This window comes from Pseudophryne corroboree, assembly GCF_028390025.1.
Source record: "Pseudophryne corroboree isolate aPseCor3 chromosome 3 unlocalized genomic scaffold, aPseCor3.hap2 SUPER_3_unloc_9, whole genome shotgun sequence".
Classification (NCBI taxonomy): domain Eukaryota; kingdom Metazoa; phylum Chordata; class Amphibia; order Anura; family Myobatrachidae; genus Pseudophryne; species Pseudophryne corroboree.
Window position 1 is genome coordinate 584,583 of NW_026967585.1, and position 18,775 is coordinate 603,357.

An 18,775-nucleotide genomic window follows, 5' to 3' on the forward strand; every position below is an offset into this window, starting at 1 on the left:
AAGAACTGGCTTCACTGCCTGAAATTCAGACTTTTGTTAAAGGAGTGCTGCATATTCAGCCTCCTTTTGTGCCTCCTGTCGCACCTTGGGATCTCAACGTTGTGTTGGATTTACTAAAGTCGCATTGTTTTGAGCCACTTAAAACCGTGGAGCTAAAGTATCTCACGTGGAAAGTGGTCATGCTGTTGACCTTGGCCTCGGCCAGGCGTGTGTCAGAATTGGAGGCTTTGTCGTGTAAAAGCCCTTATCTGATTTTCCATATGGACAGGGCAGAGTTGAGGACTCGTTCCCAATTCCTACCTAAGGTGGTATCAGCTTTTCATTTGAACCAACCTATTGTGGTGCCTGCGGCTACTAAGGACTTGAAAGATTCCAAGTTGCTGGACGTAGTCAGGGCCCTGAAAATGTATGTTTCCAGGACGGCTGGAGTCAGGAAAACTGACTCGTTATTTATCCTGTACGCACCCAACAAGCTGGGTGCTCCTGCTTCAAAGCAGACTATTGCTCGCTGGATCTGTAGCACGATTCAGCTTGCACACTCTGCGGCTGGACTGCCGCATCCTAGATCAGTGAAAGCCCATTCCACAAGGAAGGTGGGCTCTTCTTGGGCGGCTGCCCGAGGGGTCTCGGCTTTACAACTTTGCCGAGCAGCTACTTGGTCGGGGTCAAACACATTTGCAAGATTCTACAAGTTTGATACACTGGCTGAGGAGGACCTAGAGTTTGCTCATTCGGTGCTGCAGAGTCATCCACACTCTCCCGCCCGTTTGGGAGCTTTGGTATAATCCCCATGGTCCTTACGGAGTCCCCAGCATCCACTTAGGACGTCAGAGAAAATAAGATTTTACTCACCGGTAAATCTATTTCTCGTAGTCCGTAGTGGATGCTGGGCGCCCATCCCAAATGCGGATTGTCTGCAATACTTGTATATATTTATTGTTTAACTAAAGGGTTATTGTTGAGAGTCATCTGTTGAGAGGCTCAGTTATATTTCATACTGTTAACTGGGTATAATATCACGAGTTATACGGTGTGATTGGTGTGGCTGGTATGAGTCTTACCCGTGATTCCAAATCCTTTCCTTATTGTGTCAGCTCTTCCGGGCACGGTATCCTAACTGAGGTCTGGAGGAGGGTCATAGAGGGAGGAGCCAGTGCACACCAGGTATTCCTAAATCTTTCTTAGTTGTGCCCAGTCTCCTGCGGAGCCGCTATTCCCCATGATCCTTACGGAGTCCCCAGCATCCACTACGGTCTACGAGAAATAGATTTACCGGTGAGTAAAATCTTATTATTACAGAAAAGAGTCACATATTCTCCTTGCTCAGTCACTACAGCAATCTCTTATCCTACACCCTCCTCTGTCAGTATAGACTAATGAGGGAAATGTATCTGCCCAGTGGGGGAGTCAGGAACCATCAGCCCCTATTATACTCCTGCTCTCCCCCTCACATCATGTCACTGTGTGTTACCAGCCCAGAGATCTGACTAGTCTCCTCCCCACACTCTCTGGTGTATCTCATACATCAGGAGCCATCTGCCAGTATTATACTCCTGCTCTCTTCCTCACATCATGTCACTGTGTGTTACCAGTCCAGATATATGACCAGTCTCCTCCCCACACTCTGGTGTATCTCATACATCAGTTGCCATCAGCCCTTATTATACTCCTGTTCTCCCCCTCACATCATGTCACTGTGTGGTACCTATGTTTTCTCTTACGTCCTAGAGGATGCTGGGGTCCATATTAGTACCATGGGGTATAGACTGGTCCACCAGGAGCCATTGGCACTTTAAGAGTTTAATAGTGTGGGCTGGCTCCTCCCTCTATGCCCCACCTACCAGACTCAGTTTAGAAAATGTGCCCGGAGGAGCCGGTCACAGCTAGGGGAGATCTCCTGAGCTTCCTTGGTAAAAAGTTTTTTTTAGAGTTTATTTCTTTACAGGAGGCTGCTGGCGATAGCCTGCCTGCATCGAGGGACTGAGGAGAGAGGGGGGGGGGGGGGAGCGCTGTCGGGACATTGAGCTCCAGAGGTAATCGATCGCGACCTGCCACAGTGGACCACTCGCCCCAGCAGCCAGCCGCCACCCCCTTACAGAACTGAAGTTGGCGAGTAAGTCACTGTCCCCCCTCACAAGCGGGGTGTCAGTGTGAAGACGGCGGCTTGCGGGTAAAGCTCCGCTCCAGAACTGCTCAGCGGTACTGCGGTGCGGCACTAGGAGGCACGCCCTGATCCTGCTCCAGACCCTACACTGACCTGTCCAGCCTGTTGGTGTCCGCGGATCTCAGCCAGCAGAAAATCCTTCGGGCCAGTGTAACTAAAGTAGAGCGAGAAGCCGGCGCCATTGCGGGGGTGGAGCTTCTCCTCAGAGCGGACCCAGCAGCGTTCAGCGCCATTTTCCTGCCTGCCGCTCACTGCCAGCGGATGTCCAGGTCCCTCCAGAGCACCTCCAGCAATCTGTACGGTACCAGGGGGGTGTAGAAGGGAGGGGAAGGCTGTGGAAGGCTGTCACCTATTAAGGGGCACAGTCAGCGCTGGTTTGGGGTCTCCCTATACCTATAATAGCCCCATGTGTGGGTTGACTCCAATCTCTGTGTCTCTCTGCCATTCTTGGGGGGGAAACTCTGTCTGCCCAGTAACCTGCGTGTTTGTGTGGTGTGGTGTGTGTGTGTGTGTGTGTGTGTGTGTGTGTGTGTGTGTGTGTGTGTGTGTGTGTGTGTGTGTGTGAGACAACATGTCTAGGGACAGTGTTTCATATGCTGCAGAGGATTTGTCTTTCCAGGAAGACTCCATTCCATGTAATCAGGATTGCACTGTTGTAGCGCAGATTCCAGTTAGAGAGCCGGAATGGTTAGTCTCTCTCAGGAGGACTATTTCTCAGATTTCTGACAGGGTTGCTAGAACTGAACAGGCAACTCAAGTGCTGCAATCTTCTATGGTTGTATGGTCTGATGCTGCCTCCTCGGGGTCCCCTGTGGTACATTCTCACAAACGTGCACTTGCAGGATGACACGGACACTGATTCTGACACAGCGGGCGGTGATGGGAATATGTCACGGGGAACGGCATCACTTGCTAAGGGGGTGCAATTAATGATCGATGCTGTGAGGGAGGTGTTGCACATTACTGACACAACGCCTGAGCAGGTTGAGGAGGCCTTTTTCACGGACAGTAAAAAGCCCCCCCTCACTTTCCCAGTGTCTAAAGAATTAAACACTATCTTTGAGAAAGCCTGGGAAAATCCGGAGAAAAAGTTTAAGATCCCTAAGAGGGTCTTGGTTGCTTTTCCCTTCCCAGAGGAGGATAGAAAAAGGTGGGAGTCTCCGCCGATTGTGGACGCCTCTGTCTCCAGGCTGTCAAAACAGCTGGTATTACCGATCCCGGGGGCTACCGCATTGAAGGACCCGGCAGACCGCAAGGTGGATGCTACGCTGAAATCCATTTACACGGCTTCAGGGGCTATACTGCGGCCTACTATAGCCTGTGCTTGGATTGCAAAAGCTATTGCCAGATGGTCGATCGCTCTGCAGGAGGAATCGACTACGCTGGATAAAGGTGACGTTGATTTATTTTTACGTAATATTCAGGATTCTGCAGGTTTCCAGGTGGACTCCATTGCTCCATGGCTGCGGGGATCTCCTCCATATCCGTCTCGGCTTGCAGGGGTCTCTGGCTATGCAACTGGTCTTTGTACGTGGAATCCAGGATGAGTGTGGAGAGCCTGCCATATAAGGGCCAAGCTCTCTTTGGGGAGGTGCTAGACGCGTGGATTGCCATGGCTACGGCGGGTAAGTATCCTTTTCTCCCCTCAGCTGCACTAGCTATGAAGATGCCCTTCATGCCCGCCGCGTCGCAGTCCTTCGAACACCTTCTTCAAAGATGGTCGTGCTAAAGGCAAGAAGCCTGCTCCCGAAGGCTCCCAGGGCCAGAAGCCCGCTTCTGATGCCCCAAAGTTCTCCGCATGATGGTGGACAGCTCGGCCTGAAGGAAAGTCTGGTGGTGGCTACCGGAACGTTACTCAGGCCCACCATTGCTTGTGCATGGGTAGGTAACGCTATTCTAAAATGGTCAGACAACTTGTTTGCAAATATAGACACAGTTGATTAAGATGAAATGGTCTTAACTCTCGGTCATATAAAGGAGTCTGCATAGCGGTTTCAGCTGGCAGAGCACTGTGGATTTGCCAGTGGAATGCAGATGCAGAATCAAAATGGAATACTGTAGCGCTCCCCTACAAAGGTGAGACGCTATTTGGGGACCAGCTGGATGCCATAATTTTGACGACTACCTCAGGTAAATCAGCATTTCTTCCTTATGCAGCGGCACCTGCAAAGAAAGCATATCATTCGCATACAATACAGTCCTTTCGGCCTAACAAACGCAAAAAAAGCCAAAGGAACCCCCTTCTTCACAAGAAGAGGGTGGGGAAGAGGTAGGAAACCTACAACAGCATCAGGATAGCAGGAGCAGAAGTCAGACGCTGCTCCTGCTAAAACCACAGCATGGCACTGAGGAACCCCTATGGGAGTCCGATCAAGTGGGGGCACACCTACAACTCTTCAGCCAGATCTGGGTACAATCAGATCTGCGTCCTTGGATACTACAAATAGTATCCCAAGGTTACAAGCTAGAGTTTAAAGATCTCCCCCATGCCGATTTTTCAAATCAGCCTTACCAGTTTCTCTTCAAGACAGAAGGAATTTACTGGAAGCAATATAGAAAGTATGTCAGGAAAAATAAATTACCTTCGTTCCTGGGCTACAACAGGAAAAAGGATTTTATTCAAGCCTGTTTGTGGTGCTGAAGCCGGATGGTTCGGTCAGACCGATTTTAAACCTAAAATCGCTGAACCTTTATCTAAAAAGGTTCAAATTCAAGATGGAGTCCCTGAGAGCAGTAATCTCCAGTCTGAAGGAGATGGAAGTTATGATGTCTGTGGACATCAAAGATGTTTATTCACATATCTGAGATTTGCGGTTCAGGACTGAAACTACCAGTTCCATACATTGCCATTCGAACTCTCCACGGCACCGACAGTATTCACCAAGGTGATGGAGGAGACGATGGTTCTCTATCGCAAGAAAGGAGTCAACATAATTCCTTACCTGGACGTACCTGGACGATCTCCTGATAAAAGTGAGATCCAGGGAGAAGTTAGAGCAAAACATTGCACTATCCCTGACGGTGCTTCAACAGCACGGTTGGATCATAAACCTTCCACAATCACAATTGGAACCGACGATAAGGTTATGATTTCTGAGAATGATACTGGACACTGAGGTACAGAAAGTATTTCTACCTGTGGAAAAGGCTCTGGAGATCCAGAGGATGGTCAAACAAATTTTGAGACCAGCACGCGTGTCGATTATCAGTGCATTCGCCTGCTGAGGAAGATGATAGCGGCCTACGAGGCTCTACAATATGGCCAATTCCATGCCAGGGTTTTCCAGTGGGATCTACTGGACAAGTGGTCCGGATCGCATCTACACATGCACCAGAGAATACTGTCAACGAAAGCCAGAGTTTCGCTCCTGTAGTGGCTACAAAGTTCTCGCCTCCTGGAGGGTTGCAGGTTCGGGATTCAAGCCTGGATCCTAGTGACCACGGATGCAAGTCTCCAAGGTTGGAGAGCAGTCAAGCAAGGGGAAAGCTTCCAAGGAAGATGGCCAAGTCAAGAAATACTTCTTCACATAAACATTCTGGAGTTGAGGGACGTTTACAACAGCCTTCTACAAGCGGCGCATCTTCTTCAAGATCGTCCCATACAGATCCAGTCGGACAATGTAACAGCGGTAGCTTACATAAACCGTCAGGGCGGAACGAAAAGCGGAGCGGCAATGGCAGAGGTGACAAAAATACTCCTTTGGACAGAAAGATATGCATGAGCTCTGTCAGCAATCTTCATTCTGGGAGTGGACAACTGTGAAGCAGACTTTCTCAGCAGACATGATCTCCATCCAGGAGAATGTGGCCTCCACTAAGAAGTCTTTGCAGAGGTAGCAAGTCGTTGGGGCATTCCTCAAGTGGACATGATAGCATCTTGTCTCAACAAGAAGCTTCAGAAATATTGTTCCAGGTCGAGAGACCCACAAGAAATAGCAGTGGCTGCACTGGTGACCCGTGGGGAGTTCCAGTAGGTGTATGTGTTCCCTCCACTTCCACTACTTCTGAAAATTCTCAAGATCATAAGAAGAGCAAAGGTTCGGGCGATTCTCATTGTCCCAGAATGGCCAAGGAGGGCTTGGTATCCAGATCTTCAGGAGTTACTGATAGAAGATCCTCTTCCTCTTCGCGAGGACCTGCTTCAGCAGGGGTCGTAGGTTTATCAAGACTTACCGCGGCTACGTTTGATGGCGTGGCTGTTGAGCGACAGATCCTAGCCCAAAAGGGTATTCACAACGAAGTCATTCCCACTCCTATTCAGGCCGGGAAAGGAGTAACGTCTAGACATTAGCATTGTATTTGGAGAAAATATGTATCTTGGTTTGAATCCATGAATTCTTCTGTGTTGGAGTTTCAATTAGGACGTATTCTCCTATTTCTACAGGTTGTTGGGGATGCAGGTTTAAGATTGGGATCCGTCAAGGTCCAAATTTCGTCCTTGTCCATTTTCTTTCCGGAACAGTTGGCTTCCCTTCCTGGGGTTCAGATGTTCATGAAGGGGGTTCTGCGCATCCAACCACCATTTGTGCCTCCTGCGGCACCATGGGATCTTAACATGGGGTTGCAGTTCCTTAAATCGGATTGGTTTGAACCTCTGAAAGAGGTGGAGTTAAAGTTTCTCTCTTGGAAAGTGTTCAGGCGGTTGGCCTTGGCATCCGCAAGGCCTTGTTTGATCTTTCATGAAGATAGGGCTGAACTAAGAACGCGTCAGCAATTTCTTCTGAAGGTTGTATCTTCTTTCCATATGAACCAGCCTGTTGTGGTGCCAGTGGCTTCTGACACCTCCGCTATTTCATAGTCCTTGGATGTCGCCAAAGCTTTGAAGACTTATGTCACGAGAACACCTCGTATAAGGAAAACAGAAGCTTTGTTTATCCTGTTTGATCCCAATAAGATTGGGTGTCCTGCTTCTAAGCAGACAATTGCACGCTGGATCAGATGTACGATTCAGCATGCTCATTCCACGGCACGATGTCCGATACAGAGTTCGGTAAATGCCCACTCTATGAGGAAAGTGGGTTCTTCCTGGGCGGCTGCCCGGGGTGTCTCGGCCTTACAGATTTGCCAAGCAGCTACTTGGTCAGGTACAAACACGTTTGCTAAGTTTTACAAGTTTGACACCTTGGCTGATGATGATTAATTTGGTCAGTCAGTTCGGCAGGAGCCTCCACGCTCTCCCTCCCATACTGGGAGCTTTGGTACATCTACATGGACCCCAGGATCCTCTAGGACATAAGAGAAAATAGGATTTTAATATACCTACCAGTAAATCCTTTTCTCGTAGTCCGTAGAGGATGCTGAGCGTCCGCCCAGTGCTTTCTTTTTCCTGCATTATATTTTTTCTTCTTACACAAGTTTTATATGTTAAGTTGCTCTTCAGCGGTTGCTGAAAAGTCGTTCATGCTCGTTTGCATGGGTTGAGTTGAATGCCATGTTGTGCGGCATGGTTGAACGGTGTGAGCTGGTGTGAATCTTGTCACTGGCTTAATGTTAATCCTTCTCTCGAACTTTGTCCGTCTCCTAGGGGCATAGTTCCTATACTGAGGTCTGGAGGAGGGGCATAGAGGGGGGAGCCAGTTCACACTGTGAAAAAGTCTTAAAGTGCCGAAGGCTCCTGCGGACCCGTCTATACCCCATGGTACTGTTGGATATAATCCTCCTTTTATCAATCTCCTTCAATTGTCTGTTGTTACCCTTTGTTTACCAATCGATTGGGAATCCCAGGAAACTGACACCACACGTAGTTATGTCCGTTAAAATGAGACTGCCTTCACTTTATATAGCATGACATTATATAGAGAAAAAGCTACTTGCATGAACACTTGATACACGTCATATTTCAAAACAATAATGCATCTCTCCTCAACTCCTCTCAGGCTGACATCCCCCTATGTGTCCTTCAGAGAAATCTAAACACACAGAGACTGTCTAATAACATGTTTTCAAGAATTATAGCTACGACCTTGCTTCGCATAGAATGTACTAACTATGAAATGTCAGCATTATTCTGATTAACTCAGCAAAGCATACTTCTACTTCACTACATCATGGCTGCTACTTAACAAAATGGCTGACATGCTTAAGCTATATACATCTATCTTCCTCAGTACTGAATGGACCCCAGCATCCTCTACGGACTACGAGAAAAGGATTACCGGTAGGTATATTAAAATCCTATTATCATACTTACTGTACACACATCATCCTTATTACTATTGAGAATATAGAGGTAAGACACTGATGATGGGGATGTCAAAATAGGATTTTAATTACCTACTGGTAAATCCTTTTCTCGTAGTCCGTAGAGGATGCTGGGGTCCATTTAGTACCATGGGGTATAGACGGGTCATTTGGGAGCCACTGGCACTTTGAGTTTAATAGTGTGGGCTGGCCCCTCCCTCTATGCCCCTCCTACCAGACTCGGTCTAGAAACTGTGCCCAAGGAGACGGACATACTTTGAGAGAAGGAAATACACAGATGGTGAGATTCACACCAGCTCACACATAACAAAAAGGAAAGCCAAACTAACCAACTTAGAACAGTTCAGCAACGGCTGAACTAACAATACTGAACCAAGTAACAATGCAGTAATACGAAGCACAGGGCGGGTGCCCAGCATCCTGTACGGACTACGAGAAAAGGATTTACCGGTAGGTAATTAAAATCCTATTTTCTCTTACGTCCTAGTGGATGCTGGGGTCCATTTAGTACTATGGGGATGTACCAAAGCTCCCAGTACAGGAGGGAGAGTGCTGAGGTTCCTGCAGAACTGATTGACCAAACTTGAAGTCCTCAGAGGCCAAAGTATCTAACTGTTAGGGTCTCCTGCCCTGTGCTGCCACGTCGTCATGGCAACCGGGAGACAAGTGCTAGCGGAGTAACCTGAGCGCAGCTGATACTCCGGTTCGGGTCTTTTGCTGTGCAGTGGGTACAGGCTCTGTGCACGGCAGGGGATCCGGTGCTGGTTTTTGTGCTCACAGTCTGTGAGGTCTGAGTGGGGCGTGGACAGCACCTGCTTTATAAACCCTCTTCTCAGGTTAAGCAGATGCTGCTGAATCTTTGTTGGTTAGTCAGTTCCTGAAAGTTAGCCAGTACTGTGTAGCTTTGTATTTGTTGTTGCTTACTGCAAATAGGCCTGGGGATTTGGTACTACACTCTGCCAATCCAGACCTAGCAGTAAGACTGGAGTCAGTCGTTTAACTTGCTGGGGTTCTTTTGCTACTCTGTGAACTTAGCAAGTTTGCGGCTGTATTCTCAGACTTGCCTGCCAAAATCCTTTCTCACTGTGCAAGGTGTTCAGGTGTTAGTTTAGTGGCAGTAAGCTGAACCTGTGCACTGCAAGTGAGGATTAGGATTGTGGAGACTCTCCTTGTGTCTATTATTCCATCTCTGACCAAGGAGTTTACTGCCACACCCGTTGGTAACCCTTTAGGGTTTTGCTGTTGCCCTTAGCAACAGCATTTCGGGTTCTCTACGTATTAAAACACAACATCTTGCTTTTTCCATCTGAGCATTCCTAATACTAGGGAGACACCCAGTTTCTTAGCCTCTGGGCTTCTCTGTTCACTTTGTGTTTATTTTGTTACCCTATCACCTTCTGTGTACGTAATGTCATATTTCCCAGTCTGTCTGTGAGTTCATTTGTTTTGCATCCCTCTCCGTTCAGACACCAGTACATTCCTGCAGGCACTGGTGTGCATAACATATTCAGCAGCCTAATACTCCTGTTGAAATTTTGTGGGAATATGGAGCATACCCCTCAAAATACGTTGCAACAGGTGGTCGATCAGGTGCAGGTCCTGACTCGACAATTTAATGATTTGTCCATTAAAATGCACACCTCCCAGGCCGCTGGCGGAGCTCCCGCAGTAGCAGCACCTTCAGGGGTTAAGGAGCCGAAAGTAAATCTTCTGGATCGTTTTTCTGGAGATCGCTTGCAGTTCTTTTGTTTCAAGGAGAGCTGCAAGCTATATTTCCAGCTTAGGCCTCAGTCTTCTGGGTCGGAGATTCAGCGGGTGGGCATAGTGATTTCCTTGCTACAAGGAGACCCACAGGTCTGGGCATATGGGTTGCAGCCTGACTGTCCGTCGCTTAAAAGTGTTGATGCTTTTTTACGGCACTGGGCATGTTGTATGATGACCCTGACAAGATGGCCTCAGCCGAGGCTCAGATTTCGATCCTTAAGCAAGGGCGAAGGCCAGTTGAGGTTTACTGTACGGAGTTTCGGAGGTTGGCCCATGATACCCAGTGGAATGACCCAGCCCTGAGACACCAGTACCGAAGAGGTCTTTCTAACCAGATAAAAGACCAACTGGTACAATATCCCTTGCCTGATAGCTTGGATCAGCTCATGCAGTTATCCATCCGGGTGGATAGACGGCTGAGAGAGCGTAGGCTTGAAAGGGAGACCGAGGTTTCCTTCTTTCCCAAGGGAACCTCAGACTCTGAGGAATTTTACAAGGAGCCTATGCAGATTGGGGCTACCCGCCTCTCCTCGCGTGAGAAGACGCGGAGGAGACAGCAAGGGTTGTGTTTGTACTGTGGGAATAGAGGTCATGTGGTAGTATGCCCAGAAAAGCCGGCAAACTTCAGGGCCTGAGGGTGATGGGAAATATCCTGTCAGGCCAGAAGTCAGAATTTCCCAAGAAGACTTTTATCATACCGGTGACCTTGAAGATCCTCGGTCAAACTGTCAAGACTGAGGCCTTTGTGGACAGTGGGGCCGACGGGGTTTTTATGGACCGCCAATTCGCCCTGAAACACTCTGTTCCCTTAGTACCCTTGGCATCGGAAATTGAGATTTGTGGGTTAAACGGGGAACCATTATCCCAGGGTAAAATTATCTCTTGCACTAGCCAGATTTCTTTGTTTATTGGAGCCACACACTCTGAAAAATTGTCCTTTTATGTGACTGTCTGTACTTTTGCCCCATTGGTGTTGGGGTTACCCTGGTTAAGGGCCCACAATCCTCAATTTGACTGGGTCTCTGGGGAGATTCTTAGTTGGGGTACTGATTGTTTCAGGAGTTGCTTGAGCCTTCCAGTCAGGCTCTCGCAGCTAAGTTTGCCAGGATTGCCAGGGTGTTATGCAGATTTTGCGGACGTGTTCTCCAAAAAAGTTGCAGAGGTACTACCTCCCCATCGCCTCTATGACTGTGCCATTGATTTGTTGCCGAACGCTAAGCTTCCCAAGAGCAGGTTGTACTCCCTGTCACGTCCTGAGACTCAGGCTATGGTAGAGTACATTCAGGAGAACTTAGCTAAGGAATTTATCAAACCTTCACAGTCTCCAGTTGGGTCGGGGTTCTTCTTCGTGGGTAAAAAGGACGGTTCGTTGCGACCCTGCATCGACTTCAGGGAATTGAACCGTATCACGATTAAAAACTCATACCCACTGCCTCTCATTTCGGTCTTGTTTTACCAGCTTCGTACTGCCACCATTTTTTCTAAGATTGACCTACGCGGTGCGTACAATCTAATCCGAATAAGAGAGGGGGATGAATGGAAGACTGCCTTTAATACGCACTCAGGGCATTATGAATATTTGGTGATGCCTTTTGGGCTCTGTAATGCCCCGGCAGTCTTCCAGGATTTCATGATCGATGTGCTCAGGGAATATTTGGATAGATTCTTAGTTGTATACTTAGATGACATCCTAATCTTCTCCCATTCCCTGGAGGAACATCGGAAGCATGTACGCTTAGTCCTCCAGAAACTCAGAGACCACCGGCTTGGGGCGAAGCTGGAGAAGTGCGAATTTGAAGTTCAGCAAATCGCATTTTTAGGATATATTATCTCCCCAGAAGGTTTCCAAATGGAGGGTTCCAAGGTACAGGCAGTCCTGGATTGGGTGCAGCCCACTAGTTTGAAGGCGCTTCAGCATTTCCTGGGCTTTGCAAATTTTTATAGACGATTTTCGTCTATAGTGGCGCCCTTGGTGGCACTCACTAAGAAAGGGGCGGATGTTGCTCACTGGTCTTGTGAGGCCAAAGCGGCTTTTGCCCGTCTCAAAAGGGCATTTGTCTCGGCCAAGGTGCTGCGACACCCAGATCCAGAGCGTCCTTTTGTGGTGGAGGTGGATGCCTCTGAGATGGGTATTGGGGCAGTGCTCTCTCAGATGGGAGTGTCTGATAATCGCCTTCATCCCTGTGCTTACTTTTCCCGTAAATTTTCGCCTGCCGAGATGAATTATGACGTGGGTAACCGTGAATTGTTGGCTATTAAGGATGCACTCGAGGAGTGGAGACACTGGCTTGAGGGGGCTAAGTTTGTGGTCTCATTCTCACCGACCATAAGAATTTGGCATATTTGGCATAGTCAGCGAAGCATCTCAATGCCAGGCAGGCACGATGGGCTTTGTTTTTTGCTTGCTTTAATTTTTTGATAACATATCGCCCTGGGTCAAAAAACATCAAGGCTGATGCGCTCTCACGGAGTTTTGCTCCAATCCAGGAGACCACCGAGGAGCCGTTGCCCATTGTGTCCCCATCATGTATTAAAGTGGGCATTACCCAGGACCTCTTGTCATTAGTCCTTAGAGCACAGGAGCAGGCTCCTCCAGACCTTACGGTAGGTCTTTTGTTTGTGCCTCCTAGGTTAAGACAGCGAGTGTTCCTGGAATTCCATGCCAAGAAGTCGGCAGGTCACTCGGGTATTGCCAGAACTCGGGAGTTGCTATCTAGGGCGGTGTGGTGGCCCTCGGTGGCTAGGGATGTGGATCAGTGGGTTCGGGCATGTGACATCTGTGCCCGAAATAAGACTCCTAGAGGGGTTCCTGCTGGCCCATTACATCCACTCTCTATTCCATCTAAGCCATGGACCCACATTTCAATGGATTTTGTGGTGGACTTGCCCAAATCCTCGGGGATGACAGCCATCTGGGTTGTCGTTGACAGGTTTTCGAAGATGGCGCACTTCGTTCCACTGGTTGGGCTGCCATCGGCCAGACGCCTGTCTGAATTATTTATGCTGCATGTTGTGCGTCTCCACGGGTTGCCACTTGATGTGGTCTCTGACCGCGGATCCCAGTTTGTGGCCAAATTCTGGAGGGCATTTTGTTCCAATCTCCAGATTTCTGTCAGCTTGTCGTCAGGCTACCATCGGCAGTCTAATGGGCAGACTGAAAGGGTGAACCAGTCCTTGGAGCAGTTCCTTAGGTGTTATGTCTCCAAGTGTCAGACTGACTGGGTTGCTCATCTGTCCATGGCGGAGTTTGCCTATAACAACGCGGCTCACTCTGCTACAGGGATCTCTCCCTTCCTTTGTGTGTATGGGCATCATCCTAAGGCCAATTCTTTTGACCCCCTGGACTCCACGCCTGGTGGTTCCTCTGTGGTTTCGGTTCTTAGAGGTATTTGGAGGAAAGTGAAGAAAGCCCTTGTGTCTGTATCATTAGTGACCAAAAGGGTTTTTGATAAGCGGAAAAGACCCTGCAGCTTCAAATTAGGAGACTTCGTCTGGTTGTCTACCAAGAATTTGAAGTTGAGACAGCCATCTCATAAGTTAGGCCCCCGGTTCATCGGCCCTTATAAGATCACCAGGGTTATCAATCCGGTGGCATTTCAGTTAGATCTGCCCCGTTCTTTGAGTATCAATAAAACATTTCATTGTTCCCTTTTAAAACGGGCGATTAGTAATCCTTCTTCCAGTGGAAGACCTTCCCCTCTTCTGATACGTGGCCAGAGGGAGTTTGTTGTTGAAAGGATTCTTGATTCCAAGATGGTTCGGGGTCGGCTGTCATTTTTGGTGCACTGGAAGGGGTATGGCCCGGAGGAGCGGTCGTGGGTGCGCAGTTGTGATCTTCATGCCCCCAGAAAGATACACTCTTTCTTCTCGCAGTTCCCCGATAAACCCGGTGGTAGGGGTTCTTTGACCCCTCGTCAGAGGGGGGGTACTGTTAGGGTCTCCTGCCCTGTGCTGCCACGTCGTCATGGCAACCGGGAGACAAGTGCTAGCAGGGTAACCTGAGCGCAGCTGATACTCCGGTTCGGGTCTTTTGCTGTGCAGTGGGTACAGGCTCTGTGCACGGCAGGGGATCCGGTGCTGGTTTTTGTGCTCACAGTCTGTGAGGTCTGAGTGGGGCGTGGACAGCACCTGCTTTATAAACCCTCTTCTCAGGTTAAGCAGATGCTGCTGAATCTTTGTTGGTTAGTCAGTTCCTGAAAGTTAGCCAGTAATGTGTAGCTTTGTATTTGTTGTTGCTTACTGCAAATAGGCCTGGGGATTTGGTACTACACTCTGCCAATCCAGACCTAGCAGTAAGACTGGAGTCAGTCGTTTAACTTGCTGGGGTTCTTTTGCTACTATGTGAATTTAGCAAGTTTGCGGCTGTATTCTCAGACTTGCCTGCCAAAATCCTTTCTCACTGTGCAAGGTGTTCAGGTGTTAGTTTAGTGGCAGTAAGCTGAACCTGTGCACTGCAAGTGAGGATTAGGATTGTGGAGACTCTCCTTGTGTCTATTATTCCATCTCTGACCAAGGAGTTTACTGCCACACCCGTTGGTAACCCTTTAGGGTTTTGCTGTTGCCCTTAGCAACAGCATTTCGGGTTCTCTACGTATTAAAACACAACATCTTGCTTTTTCCATCTGAGCATTCCTAATACTAGGGAGACACCCAGTTTCTTAGCCTCTGGGATTCTCTGTTCACTTTGTGTTTATTTTGTTACCCTATCACCTTCTGTGTACGTAATGTCATATTTCCCAGTCTGTCTGTGAGTTCATTTGTTTTGCATCCCTCTCCGTTCAGACACCAGTACATTCCTGCAGGCACTGGTGTGCATAACAGTTCAGACACCAGTACATTTCTGCAGGCACTGGTGTGCATCATCCCCAGGAAGGGCAGTCTCCTTGTCAGTTCCAAATGTGACTTTGGAAGGTTCAGGATCCACCCATGATCCCAGAGTAGTTGAGTTAAGAGTGCAATACTCTGCAACAGCTTCTCCTTGGAAGATGCCTTTATCAGCAGAACGTCCAGATATGGAATTATGTTCACTCCCTGTTTGCGTAGGAGTAGCATCATCTCCGCCATGACCTTGGTGAACACTTTCGGTGCTGTGGAGAGTCCAAATGGCAACGTCTGGAACTGAAAGTGACAGTCCTGTAATGCAAACCGTAGATAGGCCTGGTGAGGCGGCCAGAGCGAAATGTGAAGGTACGCATCCTTGATATCCAGGGATACTAGGATTTCCCCCTCCTCCAGACCTGAGCTCACCACTCTCAGAGACTCCATCTTGAATTGGAAAACCCTCAAGTAGGGGTTCAATTACTTCAGGTTCAATATAGGCTTTACCGAACCATCCGGTTTTGGTACCACAAACAGGTTTGAGTAAAAACCCTTGGTTTTTGGGTAAGGTGGAACTGGAACAATGACATTTGTTCGTACCAATTTTTTAATGGCTTACTGTAGGATAGCACTTTCTGTCAGCGAAGCTGGTAAGCCTGATTTGAAGAATCTGTGAGGTGAGAGTTGCTGAAACTCTAGTCTGTACCCCATGGCAACAATATCTTTTACCCAGGGGTCTAAGCATGATGACGCCCAGATGTCACTGAAATCTTTTAGGCTCGCTCCCACCTGCCTGATCTCCATGCTGGGAGGTCCAACGTCATGCTGAAGATTTGAAGGAAGCAAAACCTGGTTTCTTTTCCTGGTAACCTGTTGGTGCAGGTTTTTTGGATCTTCCCTGACCTCCTCTAAAGAAGGTTGGAGGGGGTTTGGAGACAGCCATGGAAGTAGCCCTTGCATTAAGCAGGCCAATGTCCTTCATGGCCTCCACCATGAAACTTGCAGAATCCTGTATGTGACGTAAAAACAAGTCCATGTCACTCCTATCCATAGTATCTAAGTCCTTTAGTAAGATGCCTGACCACTTTACTATGGCTTTAGAAATCCATGCACAAGCAGTAGTGGGCCTTAAAGCCACGCCTGTTGCAGTCTATAGTGATTTGAGCGTAGTCCTAATATTACGGTCAGCCTGCTCCTTTAAGGCGGTTGAACCAGGGACAGGTAAAACCACCTTTTTAGACAGCCTAGATACAGAAGCGTCTACTATAGGTGGGTTTTCCCACTTCTTCCTATCCTCTTCAGGGAAAGGGAAAGCAATGAAAATTCTTTTAGGGATCTGGAATATTTTTCTGTGGGTTTTCGTTGGATTTTCTAAACCAGGCAGTTTAACACCTAAGAAGCAGGGAAGGTATGCGATGATTTCTTATTTACTGTAATATAAGATTCCTCTTGTTACGGAACCTTCTTAGAAATATGCAAAACATCCCTAATGGCTTCAGTCAGTAGCTGCACCCCTTTAGCAAGGGATGCATTCCCCTCCCCCCCTGCATATCCCCATCCCCTGTATCAGAGTCGGTATCAGTGTCAGCTTGCATTATCTGGGCAAGTGCACGTTTTTTAGGGTATGTAGGTGGGGTTTTAGATGAAGTAGTGGGAGCTGAATACTTCAAACCCACTACAGATTGTCTCAAAAACTGCGTCTCTTTCTCAGTATGGTAAATAAAAAGCTAAGAAAACTCCTAGGAGCTCCCCTAGCTGTGACCTGCTCCTCTGGGCACATTTTCTAAACTGAGTCTGGTAGGAGGGGCATAGAGGGAGGGGCCAGCCCACACTATTAAACTCTTAAAGTGCCAGTGGCTCCCAAAGGACCCATCTATACCCCATGGTACTAAATGGACCCAGCATCCTCTAGGACGTAAGAGAAAGTAGATTATAACCTAGCAGATGATGATGATTACAGGGTATTATATGGTGTATTGCATGTAAAGTACCTTGTACCACACCTACTCTGCTGTAGGAATATACCTTATATAAGGGTGAGTAACATATGTACAGGCTTACCAGCGTATGAGCACACACATAAAGGAATGCTACCTTACCAATGCTTCCAGGAGTAACGTTAGGAGACATTTCTCTGATCCATCAGCTCATATGACTGATGTTATTGTTCATCTAGAATCTCCAATTCATACGATATGTTCCCCATCCATTGTTTTACATTGGTGCTGACATAGGACTTGGCGAGTGACTACATCTCCATTTATACTTCATGGTTAGTTACCAGTACAAGAGAGAGATATATCTAAGTCTTATTATAATACATTTGTTATTGTGAGTGTTCTCAGGAGGGTGGACACAATGATAGTATGAGACACAATATTATAAAGCCTTTATTAAAAGTTATGTTTTATTATACACACACATTTACAGTTAATTGTCCCAGAGAGTCATCTTCTATTGTTTACAAGATTAATATTGTTACAGAAAATTTCACATTTCCAGAATGTATTTTATTTCCAGCAGATGGACACACAAGCAGGAATATCTCAGAAGGACATCTAATGTTATCCCCGGATTGTGACATAAAAGATAATGACAGTAGACCGGATTCTCCAGGAGATAACCCCATTACCCCAATTATACATCCAGCTCTATCAGCTGATCCTGGGGAATGTTCTCCTGATCACTCTGATATTGGTGCATCTGTTACAGCTCTGAGAGTAGATACAGAGTTTCCCTGTTCTATAGATGCCAAATATTTTACACAGAACACAAAGCCTGTTAACCCACACACAGGTAAGGCAGGTGAAAGGCCACTGATATGCTCAAAGTGTGGGAAATATTTTACGTGCAAATCAGATCTTGTTATACATCAGAGAAGTCACACAGGTGAGAAGCCATTTTCTTGCTCTGAGTGCAGGAAATGTTTTACACAAAAATCACAACTTGTTACACATCAGCAAAGTCACACAGGTGAGAAGCCATTTCCATGTTCTGAGTGTGGGAACTGTTTTACACGGAAATCACATCTTGTTATACATCACAGAAGTCACACAGGTGAGATGCCATTTCCATGTTCTGAGTGTGGGAAATGTTTTGCACAGAAATCAGATCTTGTTCTACATCACAGAAGTCACACAGGTGAGAAGCCATTTTCTTGCTCTGAGTGCGAGAAAAGTTTTACCTGTAAATCGCACCTTGTTATACATCAGAGAAGTCACACAGGTGAAAAGCCATTTCCATGTTCTGAGTGTGGGAAATGTTTTGCACACAAATTACATCTTGTTAGACATCACAGAAGCCACACAGGTGAGAAACCATTTTCTTGCTCAGAGTGTGGGAAATGTTTTACACAAAAATCACATCTTGCTGCACATCAGAGAAGTCACACAGGTGAGAAATTATTTTCTTGCTGTGAGTGCGGGAAAAGTTTTACCTGGAAATCCCACCTTCTTATACATCAGAGAAGTCACACAGGTGAGAAACCATTTTCTTGCTCGGAGTGTGGGAAATGTTTTACACAGAAATCACATCTTGTTACACATCAGCAAAGTCACACAGGTGAGAAGTCATTTCCATGTTCTGAGTGTGGGAAATGTTTTGCACAGAAATCACATCTTGTTACACATCAGCAAAGTCACACAGGTGAGAAACCATTTTCTTGCTCCGAGTGCGGAAAATGTTTTACACAAAAATTACATCTTGTTAGACATCAGCGAACTCACACAGGTGAGAGGCCATTTCTATACTCTGAGAAATAAATCAGCTCTTGTTATACATCAGATAAGTCACACAGGTGAGAAAGCATTTCCATGTTCTGAGTGTGGG

At 47.3% G+C, this 18,775-nt stretch overlaps 1 protein-coding gene and 1 pseudogene across 1 annotated transcript in view; one reads left to right on the top strand and one right to left on the bottom strand.

Moving 5' to 3' along the window:
- LOC134984880 (zinc finger protein 850-like) overlaps positions 1 to 18,775 on the bottom strand; it is a 213,417-nt pseudogene that overhangs the window by 64,249 nt on the left and 130,393 nt on the right.
- Positions 1 to 18,775, top strand: part of LOC134984881 (zinc finger protein 432-like) — a 55,015-nt gene that overhangs the window by 32,553 nt on the left and 3,687 nt on the right. The window contains exon 6 of the mRNA XM_063950358.1: positions 17,471 to 18,676. Coding sequence (XP_063806428.1) covers positions 17,471 to 18,676 — 1,206 coding nt within the window. The remainder of the gene's footprint in view (positions 1 to 17,470; positions 18,677 to 18,775) is intronic.